Source organism: Lethenteron reissneri, chromosome 45 (assembly GCF_015708825.2).
Source record: "Lethenteron reissneri isolate LAM-NWPU_2019-01 chromosome 45, ASM1570882v1, whole genome shotgun sequence".
NCBI classification, from domain to species: domain Eukaryota; kingdom Metazoa; phylum Chordata; class Hyperoartia; order Petromyzontiformes; family Petromyzontidae; genus Lethenteron; species Lethenteron reissneri.
Genome location: NC_083823.1, coordinates 3648231 through 3671825, shown reverse-complemented (window position 1 = coordinate 3671825; position 23595 = coordinate 3648231). Strand labels below are relative to the sequence as shown.

General features: G+C 49.9%; 1 protein-coding gene across 1 annotated transcript in view; it reads left to right on the top strand.

Moving 5' to 3' along the window:
- LOC133353798 (ragulator complex protein LAMTOR4-like) overlaps window positions 1-23595 on the top strand; it is a 63380-nt gene that overhangs the window by 25931 nt on the left and 13854 nt on the right. Inside the window, exons 2-3 of the mRNA XM_061570210.1 lie at window positions 10341-10421; window positions 15629-15746. Of these exons, the coding sequence (XP_061426194.1) occupies window positions 10341-10421; window positions 15629-15746 (199 nt within the window). The remainder of the gene's footprint in view (window positions 1-10340; window positions 10422-15628; window positions 15747-23595) is intronic.

Genomic DNA, 23595 nt, shown 5'->3' with positions numbered 1-23595 from the left:
TGTAGGGCTGGATGTGTAGGGTTGGATGTGTAGGGCTGGATGTGTAGGGTTGGAAGTGTAGGGTTGGATGTGTAGGGTTGGAAGTGTAGGGCTGGAAGTGTAGGGCTGGTAGTGTAGGGCTGGAAGTGTAGGGCTGGTAGTGTAGGGTTGGATGTGTAGGGCTGGATGTGTAGGGTTGGATGTGTAGGGCTGGATGTGTAGGGTTGGAAGTGTAGGGTTGGAAGTGTAGGGCTGGAAGTGTAGGGCTGGTAGTGTAGGGCTGGAAGTGTAGGGCTGGTAGTGTAGGGTTGGATGTGTAGGGCTGGATGTGTAGGGTTGGATGTGTAGGGCTGGTAGTGTAGGGTTGGATGTGTAGGGTTGGCAGTGTAGGGCTGGTAGTGAGGCATTGTGGGTAACACTCCACCTAAACATCTGCTTCCAAAAATGTTTGAATTAGAATGTCTTCATACATAAACACCAATAGTTAAACCCATTTAAAAGTTTCAAAAAACTTCAAACACGTGGGTTAATTTCTTAAAGCCTCAGTACTGAGTGCAGTAACCTCCATAATTACCTTTGTATTCGTATCTTCTGTGCTGTACACTCATAAAGATTATATGTTCTCTACTTTATGATGTTTTCCCTCATAAAATCCTCACGCTGTCATATGTCCAGGATCACAGTTACCGTGATTTTATTTCCTCTCGATCATAAATGCTCGTTAGCGCTTTTGCAATGCACTTTGGCGCTGCCAATTTTTAAATCCTTTATATTAAGTTTGCTTGCTTGCTTAGGACCGTGCAAATCTTTCGGTCGTTTTTTAACCCACTTCCCGTGATCCAATCGAGCTGACATTTTCCACACAGACTCGTTATGCGTGACAATGAATGTTCGTAAAAAAAATTTTTCCAAAATGTTACACTTTTTAGGATTTTTTTTTATATTTAATTACCAATTGCTTAATGGTACAATGCAATCATCTGACCCATAGGTGGCAGCCATCTCAAGCCAGAGGACGAGAGGACTCTAGCCGCCACGTATATAAAGGATTTATAGTGAAAAACTTTGTTTTTACTGGTTATACTTATTACAAGACAAAACTTGTCCAGAAATATTATTATTTTTGCACTTTATAAAAATTCCACACATAAAACACACGCACACAAAAATGCAATTGCGGCTTTAATTTCAACATCGCATTCCCCTCCCGGGAAACCCAAAGTGCCTCTCGGAGCTGATAAAGCGGCGTGCATTTTGCACGGATCACTTAAGAAACAACACGATCGCATTTCAACAGTTTTTATCCCGAAAATATGCCGATGTTAAAATTATAATAATAATCATAATAACCACCCATGCACCTCGAGCGAACCAAATGGGAAGTCCACGGTGATTGCAGTGTCTGGGCAGTTCATATAAAACGCAACATCCAGTGACGATTATCTGAACCGGTCCTGGTGCCTCTTCCCCTAGGTCGACTCGGCCTCAAATGAGTACATGGTAAGCATCGCTACTATGGAGACAAAGGCGGCCGGGCGTGGTGCTGGCCACCCACCCCATCGTGTGCCGTGCCGGCCTTCATAGGTGGCTCGCTAACAGCACTTGCCCCGACAGTCTGTTTAAGGCTACACGGAAGATCTTTGTCCTTTTTTGAGTGTTTTACAGACATTTCAACAATTATTGGTGATTTTTTTTTCTAGGCGGTGAGTGAAGGGGTCGACAGTGGTTTGTGTAAGCAAAACAACCGTAAAAAAAAATACATTACATGACAAAAATAGTTCTTTAAATAAATAATTCCATTTCAAGCCTCGCTTTTTGGGGGTCTCGGGGGTGGGGGGGGGTTACCTGAATTTTGAAAAATGAAATAATTTAAGTTAAACAAATAGCTCCTGCCAAGAGTCACTTTGCACTGACAGCCTGTCACCCCATGTCTTGTAATTATTTTGGTTGTTTAACGGGGGGAGGTAAGAGGTAATTTGCCAACGGAAACATGCCATTAATTGCTCAGGACTGGTTGTTGCGAACAAAGCAATGGGGAGGAAGAGCGAAAGTCGGAGGGGAACCTCAGCAATTTGTCAAAGTTTAAACAAATCTACGCGACTTCTTTGCGTGTGTTTTTTTGTTTTTACGCACGAGTAACGGAGGTTAATGCAACATTTACGGGGGGAAGCGATGAGAGGGTTATGTTGATGTTGTTTAACGTCGGCTTTCAGCCACCGTTTCGATCGCAAGTTTCTTTAGATTTTTTTTGAAACGCAAAGCCGTGACGCCACCACGTCTCCTGCTACGGTGAGATTCGGGTGGTGATCGTGTTCTTAGTTTTCAACCCTTAACCGTGGAACTTCCATATTACTATGGCGGGGGTGAGTCTATCCAAAAAATGTGCTTCCCACAAAATAGTACAGTGCTTGTCTTACCGTCACATAACGAATCAAATTCTCAGTTGACCTTTAACCTATAACAATGGTAAATTACAGTAAATTTTCAATCCACTATTAGATAACATAATGGGAACCATGGTGGCTAGGAGATGTTTACTACCTCACCTGGTATACAGGAGGTCGTGGGTTCGATCCTGACCCTGACGCCTGCTGTATGTTTGGAGTTTGCGTGTCTCTCTCCCCGTGGTCACGTGGAATTTTCTCCAGGTCCTCCAGTTTTTCCCTCCACATTTAGAATCAACGTGCGTTTAGAGTATGTGGCTACTACAAGTGTCCACTTGATAAGCCACTTCATTGAGCGATCATTTGTGGGGAGGTCGCTTCTTAAAACGAGTAATATAGCTCAGTGGGTCTTACCTGGTAAAATAAAAAGTTGTTTTCATAATACAGAAATAAGTTACTGATTTACCAGGATAACCACCGGGGTCTGAATACTTGTTTTCAAGAGTGGTGTCCTGTTACATTGGGATGTCTGGCCAACACCGATAACTTTTGTACGTGTTTAGCTACGGGAGGAGATCAGAGACCCCGGGAGAAACCCATGCAGAACAGGGGGAGAGACAGCATACAAACTCCACACAGAGAGGCGCCCCATGTTAGGCATCGAACCGAGGAACTTCCTGCTGTGAGGAGCAAATGTTGCCACTGCACCGCGCCAATTTGCGTGTCTAGGAGGCCCTTTTATTCCACTCACAAGGTTTGCAAAATCACCTCACGGCCGAGTTGCTTCTCATTTACTTGATACAGCTATCGTGCTGTGACGGTTTCACCTGAAGACGGAAGCTTGTGTTGCCTCCGAAACGTCGTGATTTTTATTTTACTTTTTATTTTACTTTTATTAATTTAAATTAAAAAAATTTACCTACGTGACTTTACCGAAAAAAACTAAGAATATGAATCCTTGCAGTCACGAAAGCTTCAAATCTAGTATTGCTTCTAAGCGTTGAAGGAGAGTAAAGAAAAAGTAAAAAAAAAACCCTCGACCGATGTCACTGGACAACGGATGGACCGAGGACGAATCGGGAAAGCGAAGCCACACATTTGCCGGCACGTTCCACACACCTCCAGCGACGCGGCAGCTGTGTGAGTGTTTGTTCAGAAGGTCTGGAGGTCAAGTCAGTGCAGCCAAGGGCTTAGGGGTTTCCTCACTTCCAGCAGAGGAGGCCTTGCGGCGGGGGGCTGGCAAGGCCGAAAGCCCCGCGTCGATGAATCCGCGCGGTCCGTGGCCTCCCTCACCCGTGCAGTTTCACCGCTGGATGCCCTCCACCCTGGCGGCCACTAAGAGCGTCGCGTCTTCAGTGTCATCGTCGCCAGGTTGGCTCGCCACCGGACAAAGACGGTCGCCGCATCGCGCGCCCTTTCAGATGCGCCCCTGCGGCCGTCTGGAACGCTCTTGCCGATGTTAGGAAGCCGCTGGAGTTGTGCGCTTTTGAATCAACTCGATTGAAAACGAATTTCTTCAGAACTACTTTTTGTGTTTGGTTCCTTGTCCTTCTCCCACATCTCCGATTAGCACGGTTGGCTACGTACGGTGCAAAAGAAGTTCCAACATTTCCCCCGCCCGTTCGTCCGTTCCCATTGGCCGATTTAGTTTGTGGAAATATGTCTTGTTTTGGCATTGGGGTTTGGCGAGTTGAGATTACTGCATCAGCATCCACAAAGAGCAGAGACATTTCGTTTTAATTGCACGGCTGATTACGGCCCGGCTCTTTGGAAGCCCCTTGTAACGCGTAATTTGTAACGCAGCACTGGGGATTATATTACACCAACCCCCCCCCCCCACGCCCCCTTGTCGTGGCGTTGTGTATCGGTGGGGGGGGGGGTGCAAGCAGCGTGTTGGCGTGGGGGGGGGCCCCGTACCACCAAACGTCCCGTCGGCCCACCCAAGTTTCACCCTGCTTAGCGGGGATATCACTAAGGAGGTCACCCCCTCCCCCACACACTCAACCGCTATTCTGCCCCCCCCCTTCACCACCCACCTCGCCCCCCCCCCCACCCATCTGAGAGGAGCTGGAGCCCGGCCTGCTCCGCTTCATTTTCTAAAATATATAATTATATTTTCATATAACCGGCTGCATCGTTTCCTTTGGAGCGATGCCTACGTTCAGTTAAGATTATCCCCGCGGTGCACTGGATGACAGCGGTGCAAGACTTCCCACTCTTGATGAAGGTTTCCGCGGGTCGCCTTTCATTTTTCGACGTCTCTCCGGACTACGGTGATGCTCATTCCCTGACGGCGGTTTTTCTTCTTTTCTTCCCACAAAAATTACGACGGGCTCTTACCCTCGTAGCTGTGTTGCCCGTTCTGGCGCGCCCTTGGCCTGTTTCGAGTGACTTTGAAAACTTTGCTCGCGAGGGTAAAAAGCAAACAAAAACTTACTCGCAGTGGTTACTCCGACGCGCTTTCGGGTCGTACCGCGCACCGTTCGACACGATGTCCTGATCCCGCACCTCGGTGTAATTCCACGCGCTCCTCTTCCCGCCTCTCGGTGTAATTTCACGCGTGCATCCTGGGCCTTTCTCCAGGTGCTACGGTTTCTTCCTCGCGCGCACCAACGCCCGTCACTTGGCTAAACGCACCGCAGCGACACAGGACTGCGGAACTTGGGGACCAATTGTGGTGGCCGCCGGCTTTTGCCGCCCCGTCTGCCCTCCCTCCCAGCTTGCCCTGCGTGGTTCCTTCTCGCGAGCGAATCGTCTGCGGTGGCAGCCAGCTGCAAAAATTGAGATCGTTGCAGTTCATGATTATTCATTGCACGCGTTCAGATCCCCGTTCTCTCTTCGTCAGCATCCCATGTTTCTGTCACAATGTTCGTCATCATCATCATCATCGCCAGGCTCCATGGGCAGATAGCCCCGTAGGTGTCCACTGCACATTTGGTCATTTGTTTCCACTTTCTTCTCTTGTCTTGTGCCAATCTGCTCAAGTAGTGGCCACATCTTTCTGGTACCAACCTCTTGTGTCGTCGTCGTCAAGTCGTGCTCCGTTGGGTCTTCCTCTCTTGCCGGTTCCTTACGTTGTTTTGTCCATCCTAGTGCAAGTGTGTCTAATTTGTGTCAGCTTTCTTCTCATCACTGCCTGCATCATCAGGTTGTCTTCTTCTGCGTGCAGACTTTTTCTCACTTCTACGTTGTTCACTCTTTGGGTCCAGCAATACATTTCGAGTGCCAATATCTTGTCTCTATCAGTCTCTTTTTTATTGTATACCAAGTGAAAACTCCCATCGGGCACTATGGCATTTTCCACTTTGTATTTTCAAATCAAATGACAGTAATTTTATTTTTTAATTTCTCGAAAAACCTTCATTCGATTTTGGGTCACGGCTAACATCAGTGGCACGCGATACATCTGAACCAGTCCAACCTGCGTTCTCTGCACCCCCGTTGGCTGCTCCCCGACTAAGCCACCTCGAAGGGGGTAACTTTTACCTTTCTACCAAAACCGCGCGTCGCGTGCCGTGCAAACGAGCAGCGGCACGAGCATTTAGATTGCGCGTGTCACCCGTCATTGGCGTATACGGTATACGTGTAGTAGACACGTTTTGCATTTTTTTTTATTGGTACGAAACGTCTGCCTACGAATTTCGCCCGGACGCGATATGAATTGCGCAGCTGACGCGAGTCGACACCGTGTCCAGTTTGATTTGTAAACTCCGTGAAGAACGGGGGTGGCGTTGGGGGGGGGGGCAGAATTTTGGCCCGTGCGCAGCATTCTGTGGTACGCAGGAGCACGTGGGTTCGATCCAGACCCTGACGCCTGCTGTATATTTTGAGTCTGTGTGTCTCTCTTCCCGTGGCCGCGTGGATTTTCTCCGGTTTTTCCGTCCACATTTAGAATCAACGCGCGCTTGTAGAGTATTTGGCTGCTACACATGTCCACGTGATGATGAGCCGCTTCGTTGAGCTGTCATTTGTGATAGCCAGGTAGCTTCTGAAAAATAAGTTAATACCTCAAGTGGGCTTTTTCTGGTATGATGGGCGTGGTTTATGTTTATTTGTTTGTGTTTGGGTGAATTGTTTACCTTTCTTGTACTGTCGTGTTTTTGTGTTGTTTGTCGTTGCGACGTCCTTACCCGCCCCTACTGGACATCTGTGAAAACGAGCTTTATAGCTCATCGGATTCCTCCAGTATGAATACGTATTTCTGAGTCTGACTTCGGCACCGCCAGCGGCAGTCCTCCAACGCCGTGAGCATCTTAGCTGTGCTCAGCGGGCACGGGAGCGGGGTGAGATATTTTAGGCATGGGAACGGCGTTTGTCGTTTTAATGGTTTAATAATTACGATGTGTAATTAATGATAAACAACGATTTCAACTCGTAACGCACCACACAGCATTTGCTCGCTGTCGACGACGCAAGGAGGGACCAGGGGTGAGCGGGAAGGCATCAGCCTGGCGGTGAGCCACCGGCGCGACCAACAATTGCCCAAGCTCTGCTGTCCTCTATACACGAAGATGTTTTCAACCAATTAATGAGTGTTTACATGTCGGAGGAAACCAGAGCACCCGGAGAAATCCTGCGCATGCGAGGGGGAAACACGCTATCCCATGCAGACGGAACAGATGGGAGTCCACACTTGCTGTACCGCCTTCTGGGCGAGCCAGGGTACGGCGTCTTTTGAGGCCCACGGGAAGGTAGTTTCAACAACATTCGTGCAGTGATCCACCAACAACCCTCGGCAGTGCTGGACTACAGGCCACGTGCAGAGCCACCACTGCCCGGCAACATTTTATTGCGCTCAGCCACTTCAAGGGGTTTCTTTTCCGCATTGGCTGATAGGCACCTGATTTTAGTTGTATTTTCCATTCATTAATGCTGAGGCGTGTGTTGATGTGTGACCCACCAAAGGTATTTCCAAATCCGATTTAGCGATGAGTAAAGACAAATTTACCCCGAGGCTATTTAAACATTTAAGTACACGTTGCCCAATGAGCAGTCAAGTGTCACGCATCTATGAACTGTCACTTGAAAGCCGTTGCAGAAATGAATCATCTTCTCCAGGCTCAACCCGGGCATCAGCGTGCCTTACTTCTGAGCCAGGTGGTGGAAATTCCACATTCACGGGGCAGGAACCCAGTCTCTCCGCTGCCAATCAACCCGAAAGTGATGGAGGTTTTTTTTCTAATTAAGGTGGATGAAATTAAGATTCACTGAATGGGTCGTTTGGAATGATGTCAACCAAAGTTTTGAGGACAATTCACCCAGAAGTACTACTCATCTAGCCACAATTCGTCACTAAGTTAAATACACATTGTGTCTTCAGGCGGGGTGTGAATAACTAAAACGAAGTGGACGTGAGAAAGACTCTCGTCTCGAGCACAGTTCAGGAGTTTTTCGATTTCATTTATTCCCGATGCTTGCGCACGTCGACGATTCCGCGCCGCTTTGCGAACGTCGCACCTGGCCCTGCGATCACTTCCCCCGCCACCGCGCGATTATCTCGCGCGCCCCTCTCCCCCGACGCCCTGAGACGCACCGCAACGGGAGGCGAGCTTGAAAATCGCAGCCCGCGGCGATCACGGGCGACGAGCCGGAGTCTTCGAGCCAGGCGTCCCCGTGTGGCGTCGTGAAGTGGGCAGTGCCGGCGATGTGGTCTCTGGGCAAAGTCTCACGCGGTCCCTCGTATCGGCAGGTCACCTCGCCCCCGCCACGCTCCTCCTCACCTGGGCCTGCCGTCACCTGCACACCGCGTGCTTGGCCGCGCGTCGCTTTGAAGTCTCATCCACCGCGATAATTACGGCCTCTGAGCTCACGTTTTCACCAAGTCCCTAATGATTTTAATAGGCTTCTCTGTTCCTTTGCCTGCAGTGATTGAGGTCATGGAAAAGATGTTGAAGATATAATAATAATACATTTTTTATTTTCTTCAAATCTTCAAAAAAAAAATTACTTTTCTTGCAATTATATTCCAGTCGCGCTGTCGGGAGATGGAATTTCCAGACTCAGCTTGCACGGAACGGAATGTACCACTTTGTCTTGAATAATTACTTCGGAAAATATCATCGCACATCTGCTCATCTGATGAGAGTTGTCTACCAGTTACTCAGCTCTTCGAATACCTTGTATTGAGAGATCTATTAATTATTATAATTGCTACAGGCGTTTCAGTCGGCATCGTTATCCAGACCGCGACCAGATCGTGATTAAATAATGAATGCTAGCCTACAGCCCTTTGCGAATCTACTGCTGGATGAACCCCCCCCCCCCCCCCGTGGCTCGTGAGCGGGTTGTTTCGCCGAACCCTTTTCCATGCCGGTCGGAGCGGCTTTCGAGACGGGTAACCCATCGATACAGAAGGCCATTCGAACACCGATTTGTTCGAACACCGAATTAATGTTCCCTATAACAATGAATGTAAATGACATGAATTGGTTCCAGACACAAGAAATCTCTCATTATAAAGCATTTTTACGCGAAGTTTACAGTAATGACATGCATGAAATCATACAAAAAAACAAGAAACATAAAAAATATTGTGCATGGATAAACACCAAAAAACACTAAAATAAAGGAAATTAACGAAAAAGTTAAGGAACGATGTTTTGCGGATCTGCACTGGGTGAGAGCTACGTGTTAACTGAGCCTCTCACACCGCGGTAAAACCTTTGTCTGGGCAAGCGTCATGCATGCTGGCCATACGCGTCTCAGCCGTTACAGGTTCTTTCAAGTCGCGATTGCCCGTTCGACCTCCGAATTTCGTTCGGTTTCCGGGGCAAAAAATGTTCGGAAATATCGTTCGAACACCGATTTGTTCGAGTTCTGGTGCGTTCGATCTCCGAGGTTCGACTGTATATCACTCGCCGCTCACGTTAGCCACAGCCGGGAAATCAAACCCGGGCCGCCGAGTTTACAGTTACAGTCTGCTGACCACTTGCACAACCTCGTTCTGTCGCGTGGCGTACAAATACAAATAATTGGTGAAGTCTCTGAGCTGGATCAATCCAAATAGGTTCTGTGGTGTGATCATCTGGGGCCATTCTCTGGGATAAAATGATTCTGTCCCAGCCGATCTGAGCGACTCAAAACATACCTCCTGTCTATTGTTTAAGTTTCAAGGTTAAAAATAATACGTAGAAAAATTATCCGTAAACGTTCCAGACATTCTCACTCCACCAATGCATGACGGCCTCTGCACATGTCAGTCATGGGATTATTTCGTTGACCATACTTCACCACGCCGATCGGTGACGAGTGGGGGGGCGGCGCTCAGAACTGGTTCTCATATCGAGCGCCGCGGATATTAGCTATGGAATCGAACTCGGAACTCCGGGTTCATGCCGTCGCACGGCTAAGCACCGCGTGCATGCGACCACGTATCGATTAATTCTCTCAACTTCTTGGTTCTTTCGGTAAAGTCACGTAGGTATAAAATAAAATAAATCACGACGTTTTGGGCGCAACACAAGTGTCCATCATCAGGTGGGAAAGCATGGTCTGCTGCTGAGGCAGACTGTTTTAAAATGTTTGAAATGGGTGTGGCTCAAGGGTCATAAAGACCCTTTCCCATTTCGAGACAACTGCAAGTCGTAGGGTGCGGGTCCCGTTCACTGTTGAATCTCGGAACGCGCAAACAGTTCAGTGTTCATTTTATTTCGAGAAGCGTTAGCGCTGTTGTTTTTTAAGACATTGTACTCACCGCGGATAACTGTAGCGACACGACCGCACTCTAAGACAGCTGACGCCAAACCGTGCCACGCTCCCTCCCGCATGGCCTTGTGGGAGCCTCGGTACTCATGAAGTTATCTTACTTAAGTTTTCCTTGCGGTTCCATTCCGATGACGTACGCGTACCTCATCGGAATGGGAAAAGGTAAAAAAAAATGCTTGAACTCTCCGCGCTGTGCCAGCTATCTGTCTCTCTGTTTGTTCGAACGTCGTCGAGTTAATTTGTTGTCGCGCGTCTCTTGCCCCCTCCGTGCAGGCGAACACGCTCACGCAGGGCCTGGAGAAGATCCCCGACCAGCTGGGATACCTCGTCATGTCCGACGACGGGGTCCTTGCCGTGCGTATTTGCTCCGACGCCGCACCGCTGACACGCACACACACATACACACACAACAACCGCCATTCGCCACTAAGTGGCGGTGACGTCACCACGACGCTTGTGCCAGGCCAAGTGCACCTTGAGGTCACGTGAAGTGTCGAACGCCCGCTGGCAGGTCACGGGGCAGACCCAGGTGCCACGGGTCGACTGACCGAGATGACCGAGATGACTGGCTGATGCACCACCTGTGCCCCCTACTGTGCCAACTTGCTGTGCTTTAGCCACCCGGCGCTCCGCTCGTTGTTGTGAGCGTCGCTCCTCCGCCCTCCGTTGTTGTTGGAGGGCGACTACACACACATACACACACACGCTTCCGCAGGTGCCCTTGCCCCCTCGCTGTCGTTGTTGTCGGCCGGTAACTTCGCGCCGCTGGGCAAAAAACTCCTTCGCCACCCCCCCCCATTCTCCGCCAATCCTCCCTTTTCAGTTCCTGTCCAGTCGTGAGCTCCGAAATCTGTGATGTTGCCTCGCTGCTGCTGCTACTGCCACGTCTTCTCTTCCCTTCCCTCCCTCGGTCTGCACTCTGGCGTCGGCTTCATTGCTCGTCTCGCGTCAGCTGTTCCTGCAACAGTTCCGTTTTATTCTTTGTCGCTTTAACAACGGCAGCATCAACGGTGACCCCCTGTTCTTTCCTTAATTCCTAAACGGCCCTCCCCGAATTTCTCTTAACGTCGGTGGGTTTTTTTTTGTTTCTCTCTTTTTTATCTCAGTGCCGAGCTTACTTTGCCGAATCTTGATTTTAAAAAAAAACTTCACTCCCAGTCCAACTAACCGGGGTTGGTGGTCAAATTTGGGTTTGGTTCAAGCGAGACCACGAAGAACAGATGTGCAAATAGTTGGAAAGTTCCCGACTGCGGAGTACAAAGTGAGGCGTGTGTGGAGCTGCACTTGATTCATTCACCACGTTGTCGTTTCGTGGGAGCTCTCCGCTGTACAGGTTTTTAATGGAAAAAGAATAGATAATAGATGGTAACGTGATAATAAATGTAATGTTAATAGCTTCAAAAAGTCAATGAGCCTCCACTTCAATTTCGATTTTAAGCTTTCGTGACTGCAGGGATCCATATTCTTGGTTCTTTCGGTAAAGTCACGTAGAAGGGAAATAATAAAACAATAAAATTCTCACGACGTTTCGATTGCAACACAAGCAATCATCATCAGGTGTGAAAACCACAAATTTTCTTGCCGTGTTTTTCACACCTATGATGATTGCTTGTGTTGCAATCGAAACGTCGTGAGAATTTTATTGTTTTATTTTATTATCTCCCTTCTACGTGACTTTTACCGAAAGAACCAAGAATATGAGTCTCCACTTGTTCGCCATCATCGTCAACACGTGGCCTGGAATCTTCTCCAGTTGGTCTCCAGAGCCCGGAGGTACATCTCTTGTGGTGTCGTTGCAAATTCTCGGAAGTGTTCACATCTTTTTGAAGCGCCATGTATTCCGAGGGGTCGCCTGCAAATTCACGACGTGGTCAGTGCGCTAACTCGTGGTGTCACCCCTCATGGACCTCCGCCCGTACCACACCATACAGAATCCTTAGTAATGTTCTTTGTTTTAAAGCTTTCGTGACTGCAGGGATTCATATTCCTGGTTCTTTCAGTAAAGTCACGTAGAAGGGAAATAAAAAAAAATTAAATTACACCTTTAAATTACAATTTTTCCTTTAATTACTACTTATTTCTCAAATGTTTTCATGATATAGGTTCACAAATACTAATTACCACAATATTGCAGCTAACACACCAGAAAATTTGACAAAACCAGCGACGATAGAGACACCAGCAGCGACGAACACAACAGCGCGTGCTTGTGGCGCGTGCAGACAAACCCACGTCACTCGAAGCGTCACTGTAGTTGGGTAACAACGACGGCTCTGACCGGAGCGCATTGGAAGGTTCAAAAAGTAAATTCGCATCGAGTTTTAGCCCTGCAGGCGTATTGATACAGTACGTGTAAGCTGGGCTTACGAAAAAAAAATTGTTGTTATAACTAACTCCAGGGATATTTTATAAAAAAAAATAAGAATTAATTTCTGCTGAAACACTGCACAAAAATTGTTATAGACAGTCGTCTTGGTGTCACCCCCTCTGGTGATGTCACCCGGTGCTGTCCGCACGCTCCCCCCTAGCGACGCCACTGCCGTTGACTCAGAATCGAGACGAAAAACGCGTCACGGCGATTTGATGCTCAAACGAGCGTCATGTTTGCAGCCCTGAGCCAGTGGCGAAAATTCCACATTACCGAGACAGGAGGCCGCGTCGCTCTGTTGGACGACTGCCGTTGTTGCTTCGTCGCAAAGGGGTCGTCATTTTATCGACCCCGGAAGGGGTTATGGTTCGAGTCAACCCCCACTCCACAACCAGGGCATGAACTTGCAACCTTCCATTTGTGAGCTGCTCACTCTGCCAGTTGATGCCACGATGTATTTGTGACGCTGTCATTGGAGAGGCCCCTGAAAGCCACGTGTGCCATGCTACTGTGCACCGTAAAAGCTGGGTTGCAGTGGTAAAGCAATGTTGTCATCGCACAGTGCACACGAAGTATTACCTGGTCATTCTGATTATACACATTTGTGTGTTGAACTTTTTTCACACCGTACTTAGCCAACCCTGCCAATCGAAGCTGCGGGGGAAGGACAACAAACGAAATCACAACAAGCGGTCCTAAAGAAATGAGTTTTCAATCTAGATTTAAAAGTGCATAGCTCAAGTGGCATCCGAATATCGGAGTGAAGAGCGTTCCAGACGGCCGCAGAAGTGCATACGAAAGCGCGGCGCGATGCGGAAACCTCCGTCTTTGTTCGATGGCGGCGGTACATTTTAATATACACAGTGTGCTGCGCAGAACTCCACGCAGTATCAACCACATTGTCATGGGGGCTTGTTTGACCATATTTCACCTTGCTGGTCATGGTGGTTTGGTGAAGGGGGGGCGATGAGGGTGCCTCGGACCGGTTTTGATTCCACTCAGCAACGGATCAAACTCGTCTTCTTGGTTTTTTCGGTAAAGTCACGTAGAAGGGAAATAATAAAAATAAAACATAAAATAATTCTCACGACGTTTCGGCCACAACGTGACTTTACCGAAAGAACCAAGAAGATGAATCCCTGCAGTCACGAAAGCTTTAAATCGGGATCAAACTCGGTTCTCTGGTTCGCGTTCGTAAAGCAAATCATGAACGGACAAATTGGTAAATAATCCACGCCGGGTCGTGAACTAGACATGACCCCTGTGGGAAAAGAATCTCACCGGGGCCACGTTGATTTTATGAAATCATAATAACGTGAATTACCGACGAGGCCTTTTGTTGCATTGTCTGAGCGAGAATTTTCACGACCCGACACAAAAAGCCTCCCACAAAGGCCGCTGTCCGTAGTGCGCGTGGGGTGCAGGGGCAGCCCGAAGTGCGGGGAGCGGCAGCGCGGCGGTTAGCGCACCGCGCTTACGCACCCGGCGAAGACCCGAGTTCGATTCCTGCTCGCGGTCAGCACCAGTGACCAAGCAGTCCTGGGTTCTCGCCTCAAATGAGTACCTGGTGCGGTGCGTAAACATCACCACTGGGGAGGAGCGGGGGGGGGAGCGTGGTTAGAGCCCACACCATCCCCAATAGGTGCTCACTAACAGCACTTTCCCCCAGGAGTCTGTTAAGGATATACGGGGGATCTTTGTCTTTGTGTTGCGTGCGTCTCCAACGGCAATAAGTTATTCAAAAGCAGGAATGCGAGTGGTGGATTCTCGGTGGCGAGTTAATAGGATTACGGCGGCGACCGAAGGACGGACGTGGACGGATAATGGAACCGGCTCGGGAGTGTGCAGAGCGGAGAGACGCGGAGTGAAGGAGGAGGAGGAGGGAGGAGGAGGGAGGAGATGCGTGGGTTCTTAAGGAGATGGAGGATGAATGCGTTCTCTGGCCTTGATTCACGACGGGCAAGCGGCTAATTTTGAAAGAGAGAAAAAAAAGCACACAAATTCTTCTGCTTGGCCACCCAAAGGAACCATTCGTGGTGGAAATGTCACGGAAATGACCACTGCTGGGGTGCCCAGTTGCTTAATTGTGTTTTTAATTACCTTTCAGTTCCAGTTTCGAGTTTCCCTACGCGTACAGACAGACGCCTGAAATGTAATCTGGACTTTATCGTTTTTAACTTTGGCCGTGCCGGTAAGACTCGGGTAATGAGCAAATGAGCGTCGCTTCTTAAAAAAAAAATTCTACGGCCGTCGGAGTGTCGCTTCGTTTACGTCATGGAATCGGCCCTGGGGGACGACTCCACGGAGCTACTCCCGGAGTCTCTTCAACGGGTCCCACTCTCCCGCTGCTAGATGGCACCGCGATTATCTGCGTGTGCACGTTGAACGTCTTTCGTGCCCGTGCGTAAGCCGACCGCACTAATCGGAGGTGCGGGGGGGGGGGCAGGAAGAACAACAAAACCGAGCACAAAAAAACACTCCTAAAGAAATGAGTTTTCAGTCGAGATTATCTAAAAGCGTACAGCTCCAGTGGCTTCCTGTCATCTGAAAAGAAGAGCGTTCCAGACGTCCTGCAGAAGCGGTGCGGCGACCGTCGTTGCCCGGACGGCCCGCCAACTTTGGCGGCGACGATCACGCTGAAGGTGCGACGGCCCTTAGTGGGGCTCGTAGAAGGTGGAACACTTCCATGTGTAGCTACCGTTGAATGGAAGAAAACCGCGGTTCTTTGGGCTGCATCTGTTTAGGAGGGACGTGCGAGTTGGTCAAAAGGGCATTGCGTACACCAAGCTCGCTCGTGCGCCGTGCCGGCCTTCGTAGGCGCTCGCTCGCCTTGAAGCAGAGGTCGCAAACGGGTTTTGATTCCTTACCCGTACCCGGCCGCACCAGGGTCGCAAATGGGTACCTGTACCCGTACCCGGCCGGGTACGGGTAGCCGTTCCCTTCCCGTACCCTACCCGAAATGAGTGACAAACGGCTACTCACCAGTGACTCACGGCCTACCTGTACACGTACCCGGCCGCACCAGGGTCGCAAACGGCTACCCGTACCCGGCTGGGTAGCCGGGTATCGGGTAGGGTACGGGTATCGGGTACCCGGTTGCGACCTCTGCCTTGAAGCCCTTTCCTCCAACAGGCCACGTAGGCTGCCTGGGGGATCTTTTGCTTTGTGCTTTTTTGCGCGCGTGCGTTCGCAGTCGGGCGGCGAGCTGGAGAACGCGGAGCGCGCGGGGAAGGTGCTCGTGGCGATGCTCCGCTTGGCCGTGACGCTGACCATCGAGGACAAGGCGGAACCCTGCTTCAAGAGACTGTCTGGTGAGTGAGCTACTACTCCACCGCTGGTCGGTCGTAGGCGGTGGGGGCAGAGTGTGGGTGCCGCCAGCTCTCCCCAAAGACGTCTGGCCAGTTTTGGAAGAGTAGGCCAAAATACCCTCGCTCTCGAGGGGCTGTGGTTTGGGTGGATGCAGTTCATAAAATACGGCTATTATCCTGTTTGCTACTATATTTTTATGGAAGTACATAGACATTAAAAAAAATTTAATTGTATCAGTTTTACAAACGAGTTTGATAACGACGAATGACATTATAATTACAATTATTTATATTAAAAAAAGAACCGAACAATTTGCAACCCGTGAATGTTCAGCTTAATGCTCCGAACCCACACTCGATGAAAAATGAAGTGACATTGCAGGAAGTGACAATCGGGTTAGGTCACAACTGCTGTCAGCCAGTGCTTCTCCACTATCACCGACATGATTCAGGGCAGTGGTTCTTCACCTTTACTGCAGCCTTGCGCCCCTTTGGTTCTCAATCGTAAATTAAAAATGTTAAAGGTTAATAAACACATAGAGGTTTGATAACGCAAAGTAGTTGTTTGCTTACGTGCCCGTGATTAACTTATGCTTTCGATGATTTGACAAATCTGGCCACGTCTCGCACCCCCATGGGGTGCAGCATGCACCTCAGGTTAAGAAGAAGAACCACGGATTTAGGGCAACAATCGGAGTGAATTGTTTAATCAAACGGCACCGGCCGCCACGGAGCAGGTCCCAAAATGTCAGTATCTTTAAATAGTTCAATAATAATAAAAATATATTACCTCCGGTAAGTGTCATACTAAATAAGTTTTGCTGGCTGGCTGGCTGGCACGCGGGTGACGTCACCGAGCACATCCGCGCGGTGACGTTGAGCCGGGCTCGTGCATCGCGCTGACGTCACTCTCCGCCCCCCCCCCCGTCACCCACCCTCCAGCCCGAGCCGTGTATTCCACGCAAATGCGTGGCCATTGCTAGTCAGGGTGTCAACTGGCGTGGGGGGCATGGTGGGCATTGACACTCTCCCCCCCCCCCCGCCCTCCTCCCCCCCCACCTTGGATCTGCCACTGCAAAGGGCCCCCCCCCCACCCCGCCACTCTCTCCTCGCCGCGTTGTTGCGATTCCGCGAAAGTCTGTGAATCCTCGTCTGCGTCACGGGCCATCGGGTGAGCAACCAAAACGGCTCTTGAGATTTCGTGGTCGCAGAGACGTCCCTCACGCCGGCGACTCAGCTTTGGCGGGCGAGCTGTCTGCTCGGTTACGGACGCGCCCCGAGAATCGACGCCTGTGTGCGGGCTGGAATTTATACGGAACGAGAGAGGCGGCTCTTCGGCTGGAGCTCGAGTCTGGTTTTATTCGTCCTCGTTTTAAACTGCGCACGTCTGCATCGCGTTCTTACCGAGACGAAGACGTATCCGTTCGGATAACTTTCGCAGCTAGCGGCGTCGCCACCTTGTGTCAGGGAATGCCCCCCAAACAGATGACACGGCAGAACTTCCTTCTGAATTGCCAAACAATGGACCTCTTTTATTTCGCCCAAAGGGAGCGCCGTTCGCGTGTCCCCCGGCGCATCAATCGAACCGACGCCTCAGATGAACCTGCGCCTGGCTAGCCCTAGCAGAGGCTGCGATCGCCACGGGGGGGGGGGCCAGGTTTGCCCGCGGCCGACGATTCCTCCGCTCCGTCTCCCGTCGTTTTCGCCGGCTGACCGTCCTGTCGGCGGTCTCCTTACGAGACGTTTGCGGAGAAAGAAAGAAAAAAAAACCTCACTCTGGCTCCCCACTCATCGGCTTCCGGAAATCTTCTAAATTCTGGGAAAATGCGTAACACATGTACGCACGACACGGTTCATCGGATTATCGGAATAAATACGTTAGCGTCACGAGATGGGGACGGACGGACGGACGGACCGGATTGGGACTCGGGGACCCGGACTGCGCCAGCGTGGGCCCTGCGAGCCACAACCCCCCCCCACAACACCGGCAACACCTCCAGCCTCAAACCGGAGCGCCGTTCTTCATCGATATCAGCCTGACGATGCGTCAGTGGCGTAGCGTGATTTTCATGGGCCCTGGGGCGAGGAATGAAATGGGGTTCTCCTCCCCTTGCCCGCCTCCCCACCTCTTCGTGGCCCGACTCCCGGGCCCCTGCGGCATGCTGGGGCCCTGGGGCCCCTGCGGCATGCTGGGTAGGCAACGCCACTGCGATGGATTTACAAAAGGGCCGCACGAGGTTGCGATGTCTGAACGGCCGAAAATACTTGAACGGATGAACAGGCTTTTGGCTTTTGCCATTCTCCCAAACTGTTATATTGTTTTTCTCAGTTATAAACAGCACCTCCTGTACAGTCTATTTGTCAAATCCACTGCTGGATAACGACTGTGTTGATCCATGAGGGCATTTTGATCATACTGCACCATGCTGGCAGGACATGTTCAGTCTTCTTGTTTTGTACGGCTGCTGATGTAGATGCGGAGCTAAGGACTACAATTCACATTCAGGTGGTCAAGCCAGACAACTGTGCCAGAAGCAGCGGAGTAGCGTATCGCTGTGATGTCTCCTTCGCGTTTGTGAATCCGGGCATTGCGTCGTCATACGCTGCGCGGTCTGTTCTGGATGACCACAGTCGCACACTGGAGCGTTTTTAATTTTCCATGTGTGCAGTAGGGTAACCGCATGGTTTGTGCAGTATATGCGATTTAGGGTGGACCATGAGCAGCTCCGTGGAAGATCACACCCGGATCAAATCTTCTGCATTGTTCAGCCATCACTCGCCGGCGATGTTCCCTTCCACGTGACCGGGAATCGATCTCGTCACGCAGTTCGCGAACCACTGCACCACCGCTCACACCCCAAACAGCACGAATTCTTGAAAAGCTAAACTGATAAACTGGAAACGCCCCGTATGTAGTTCTGTTTTTCTCAAAGCCCTTGCGTAGTTATACAGGTTTTTTTTTTTATCTGTGCTATGGAGAGACTTGCCCCTGCCATGGGAATGTGGAATTGCCACTGCTGGATCAGAGCCACGGTTGGAGATGAGAGGGGGCGTCCCGCTGTTTGAGCAGTGAGAGACTCGTTTGGACTTCAAATGTTTTGTTAATGGCAACAGCGTTCGCATTTTAGACCTCGCTTTGATGTGACCACCAGTGCGGGCTCTTGAAATTCTATTTGAAGTCATTCCATAATTATATAACTGTATATATATTTACCAATGAGGTTGAGTATCTCTTTTGTGATGTCTGGGGACTAAACATAATGCAGGCCGGTAATGATCCCGTATAATTATAATGAATCACGTAACAGCCCTTTGTCAATCGAGATTAGAGACCTGGACACCGCTGGCATCCAACATCAGGCTCTCCATATGCGCTGCCAACAGCGCTACCTTGGGATCAGGTGGTTCCGCCTTTGTCACAAGACTTCACCGTGATGGCATCCCGCACTGGTGTCTTTGAAGCCATCCTTAAAAGTAAACGTCTTCACCGATTACTTTGCTATCGCGGGTAAAGCGACGTCAAGGGCGCTTCATCAAAAGCATTGTTTTTTTTACATTATGCAATTTTTGTGAATAAAAATTGCCGAGCACAAGCCCATAAAAATTTCCAAAACTCCAAGCGGTCAGCAAGCAAACAACTCAAGGTGTAAATCGACGTGAACTTGTACGTTTCTCGATTTGAGCAAAGTTATTATCATTATTATTATAACAGCTTGGGGGGGGGGAGAGGTGGGGGGGATTCAAAAGCAGAGCCGTGCGAGGGAAGAAGCAGGATTAGCAGTGTAGAGAGAGGGAAGAGAGAGGGAAGAGAGAGCGAAAGCGAGAGAGAGAGAGAGAGGCGTAATCATCCAAAGTGGGAGCGACGGAGGGACGTGGGTGCAGCTGCTTCAGATTTGTGGCGTTGTTTAAACCTCCCCCGGTCGAGCTCGGGCCGGCCGCTAATCCTCCCAGAATTCCTGGGGCACCCTCTGCTGATGGTTTGCAGAAGTGGCAGGGGCTGTCCCACGGCTCGTGCGTAAGTCGGGCGGCGCGGAGTTGGTTTTTTTGCACTCGGACCCCCAATCGTTCGATCGCCCTGGTTCATCGACGGTTCAACTCTCCAGGTAGCAGCGGTGCGACTGTGGTCATCGAGAGCAGACCGTTCAACGTGTAAACGACGCAATGCCCCGATCCACAAATACGAAGGAGACATCGCGGCGATAGACTCCGAGCGCGGCTATCTGGGTTTGACCAGCTGAATGTGAAATTGCAGTTGTTGTTCTGCGTCTACATCAGCGGCTGTACGACAAGACAAATAACGGACAACGAAGCTCTGCGACGGGATTTCGGGTCGTGCCGCTCGTCGTTGATCGGCGTGACGTCCGATGTTTCGCTCCGCGTCCCGGGAGCTTCTTCGGGAACCGAAGTAAGCGGCCGGCGTTCCTAGCCGCTCGGTTAGTGCGCGGCCTTCGTCGCTGGCTGCTGCTGAGCTGAGTTCTTCCCAAAGAAGCGGCTCCCGGCACGTGGAGCGAAACGTCGGACACCGTGCCCAGCAGCAGCGTCGACGACGAGTGGCACGACCGGGAGAACGCAGAGGGGAGCAACGCGAATGAACAACCGTGTAAAATTCAAAGTTCAAAGTTCATTTATTAGGTATAGCCCTGTGAGCCATTCGGCTCTTGAATCGGGTGCAACCGCAACAAACAAAAAACTAAAACATGAACAAGAAAACATCTTAAAGTGACTGAGTGCAAACAGAACATCCAAGAAAAGACAGCAAAATATTGCAGAAAAAATCACCGTACACCAACATTGTGTGCAAAAATCCCAGTGGGATGCAAGTCAAACAACAACAACCACTAGACAACTTAGATTAAGGCCATCAGTCTACCTCTGTACTACAACAAACAAACATGGCCAAACCAAAAAACTTTTCGAAAATCACCAAAATAAAGCCATAAAAGCAGGGTAAACGAGATGACAGGGCAGCAAGTAGATTACGGACCCCCCTTTGGTGCAGACCGTTGACTGCTATCCAACCCCACAGACCCCCAGTACACGTGGTGGGTTTTCTCCATGCACTCCGGGTGCCCCCCCCCCCACGCGCGCGGAGGCAAACGCTCCATTCACAAGGAAGTGGACGAAACGTCCCAACGGAGGGCCTGGCTCACGCGAAGGTCACGTGACTCAGCGAGGACATCGAAGATGTGGATAGTTAATCAAATAAAGCTGTTCATCGGTAGAGTTAATCGATGGATCGATTGAGCGGACAATAAATCAATCGATCTGTCAGTGAATAAACGAGCGCACATTCTTTCATCACGAGTGCTGGACCAGAGGGTGGGCCGGGCGTTGACAGCTGCCCCGGGGCAGCCCTGCGGAAAGGTGGCAGCGCCCGTATGTCCAGCCGGAAAACCCTTGCCATAGGAATGGGGAATTTCCACCGCTGACCGAGAGCCCCCAACGGAGATGAGCCAGCGAGAGACACTTGGGCTTCGGCGGATAAGGCAATTTATAGATTTTGTGAAAATTGCAATCGATTCAGTGAATGAATTACCAGAAGAATTAGCTAAATGAACGCGTTCGTTGACTGGCGGGTGAGTCGATGTTCCCGCCAAATGAACAATTGCACAATAATAGGGTTTTTCCCCTTTTTTCTGGCAACAAAACTGAAACCTTTTTACAAGGATTCATGTCTGCATTAACCACAATACTTGCAGTCAAAATGCAAACAAAAACACACGATGATAACACATGCATTGTCCTTGAAACTGATTGGTCCACACCAAGGGACGGCTTTCTTTTGAGCCTCGACCCAATTGGTGCTCGACCAGAGGACGCCAAAAGGGTATGAACCAATCAGTTTCAAGGACAATGCATATATTATCATAGTGTGTTTTTTGTTTGCATTTTGACTGCAAGTATCGTGGTTAATGCAGACATGAATCCTTGTAAAAAGGTTTCAGTTTTGTTGCCAGAAAAAAAAGGGGGAAACCCCTATTATTATATTTTGGTACTGGCAAAGGAGGTCTAATGATGAACAATTGCATAGTTACTCGAAAGCTCACTGGCAATGCAACTTTGCTCATTCAAGCCTCTCACGCTGTGACGGTGAAAATTGTCACGTGACAATCGCGTTGGTACAGCAGGGTGGTGCCTCACAGCAAGTGGATCCTGGGTTCGATGCCCAACACGGGCATTGGCCTTTCTGTGTGGAGTCTGAATGATCTCTCCCTTCTTCTTGGTTCTTTCGGTAAAGTCACGTAGAAGGGAAGTAATAAAATACCTGAAGACGGCTGCTTGCGTTGTAGCCGAAACGTCGTGAGAATTATTTTATTATGTTTTATTTTTATTATTTTATTACTTCCCTTCTACGTGACTTTACTGAAAGAACCAAGAAGATGAATCCCTGCAGTCACGAAAGCTTTAAATCGAGATCTCTCCCTTGTTCTGCACGGCTTTCCTCCGGGTTCTAGGTTTCCTCACGTAGCTAAACAACAACAACCGCCGCTCGCCACTAAGTGGCGGTGACGTCACCGCGGCGCTTGTGCCAGGCCATGTGCACGTTAAGGTCACGTGGAGTGTCGAACGCCCGCTGGCAGGAGGTCACGGGACAGACCCAGCAGGAGCTTTGGCTCGACTGACTGAGATGAGTGGCCGATGCACCAAGTGTGCCCCCTACCATGCCAACTTGCTGCGTTTTAGCCGCCCGGCGCTCCGCACGTTGTTGCGAGCGTCGCTCCACTGCCCTCCGTTGTTGCTGGAGGGCGTTTGCCTCCAACTGCCCAGTAGCGTCCTTCACGAGCCTCCTCCGTAGCTAAACACACGCAGGTGTGGTGTGACCGCTATTGGCCCAAACGACACGAAAAGTTACCGCAGAAATCCAATAATTTGCGATCCAATAATCCTAAAGTCCTTGTAATTTGCGGATTATTGGCGGTTCACGGCTAATCCCCTGCAAATTACTCAATTGGGATAACGAATAACAACATGGATTGCGAAAACTTGGCAGGACCAATTTAACAAAAAAATAATATTTAGAGATACAGTGAGGCCTTCCTGGGTAAAATAGACATTCGTTCAAATGACTTCATGAATCTGTGAGGGCAGATCTTGTAGGGCCACATGTCAACTGTGCAGCATTGCAGAATTAATACACCAAAACGTCGCGCACCTCCTGGCTTTTGCATTCCTCGAAGACGACCGGTGAGATGATCGACCGCATCAGAAACATCTACGGGCTGATGCACGCATCTCCTTGACCAATGGAAAATTCAAGATAATCCACAGTAGCGCGACTGTGGGTATGCAACCCAAACTATGGACCGCACAGTAAACCCATCGAGACTCATCGAGACCCACAGAGATACATCGATGGACAAACCGCAGAATTCTGGCGAATTGCCCGATGATGCTGGATGCAATTACCAGCGAAACGTCGTACTCAAAAATTGTAAATGTTGTGGTTTCACGCTTCAACACACCGGTGGGCTAAAGTAGTGAACTATTTGTATTTTGTCAACGTGACACTTTTTTACTGATTGGCCGTGTCGGGTGGTGGAGGGTTACGACACATTTATAAATAACGCGATCTAAACCCAAAAACGTTGATTATGAAACCGCAGAAGTTCGAGCAAAACTACACAAACTCTTTCTCCTAAAGCCCTCTCGTCATGCCCAGCAGCAGACCTAGACATTGGCATTTACCTCCTGAGCCGTACAGCCATCGTACGCGATAATAGAAAACCGCAAATTGCAATTACACATAGCAGCATCGCCCCCCCCCCCCCGCCACACACTGAAAAAATGTCCTGAGACTCAGCGAGACTTTCCTGGGTCAACGAGTTCACGGTAGTAGCAATAGTAATAATAA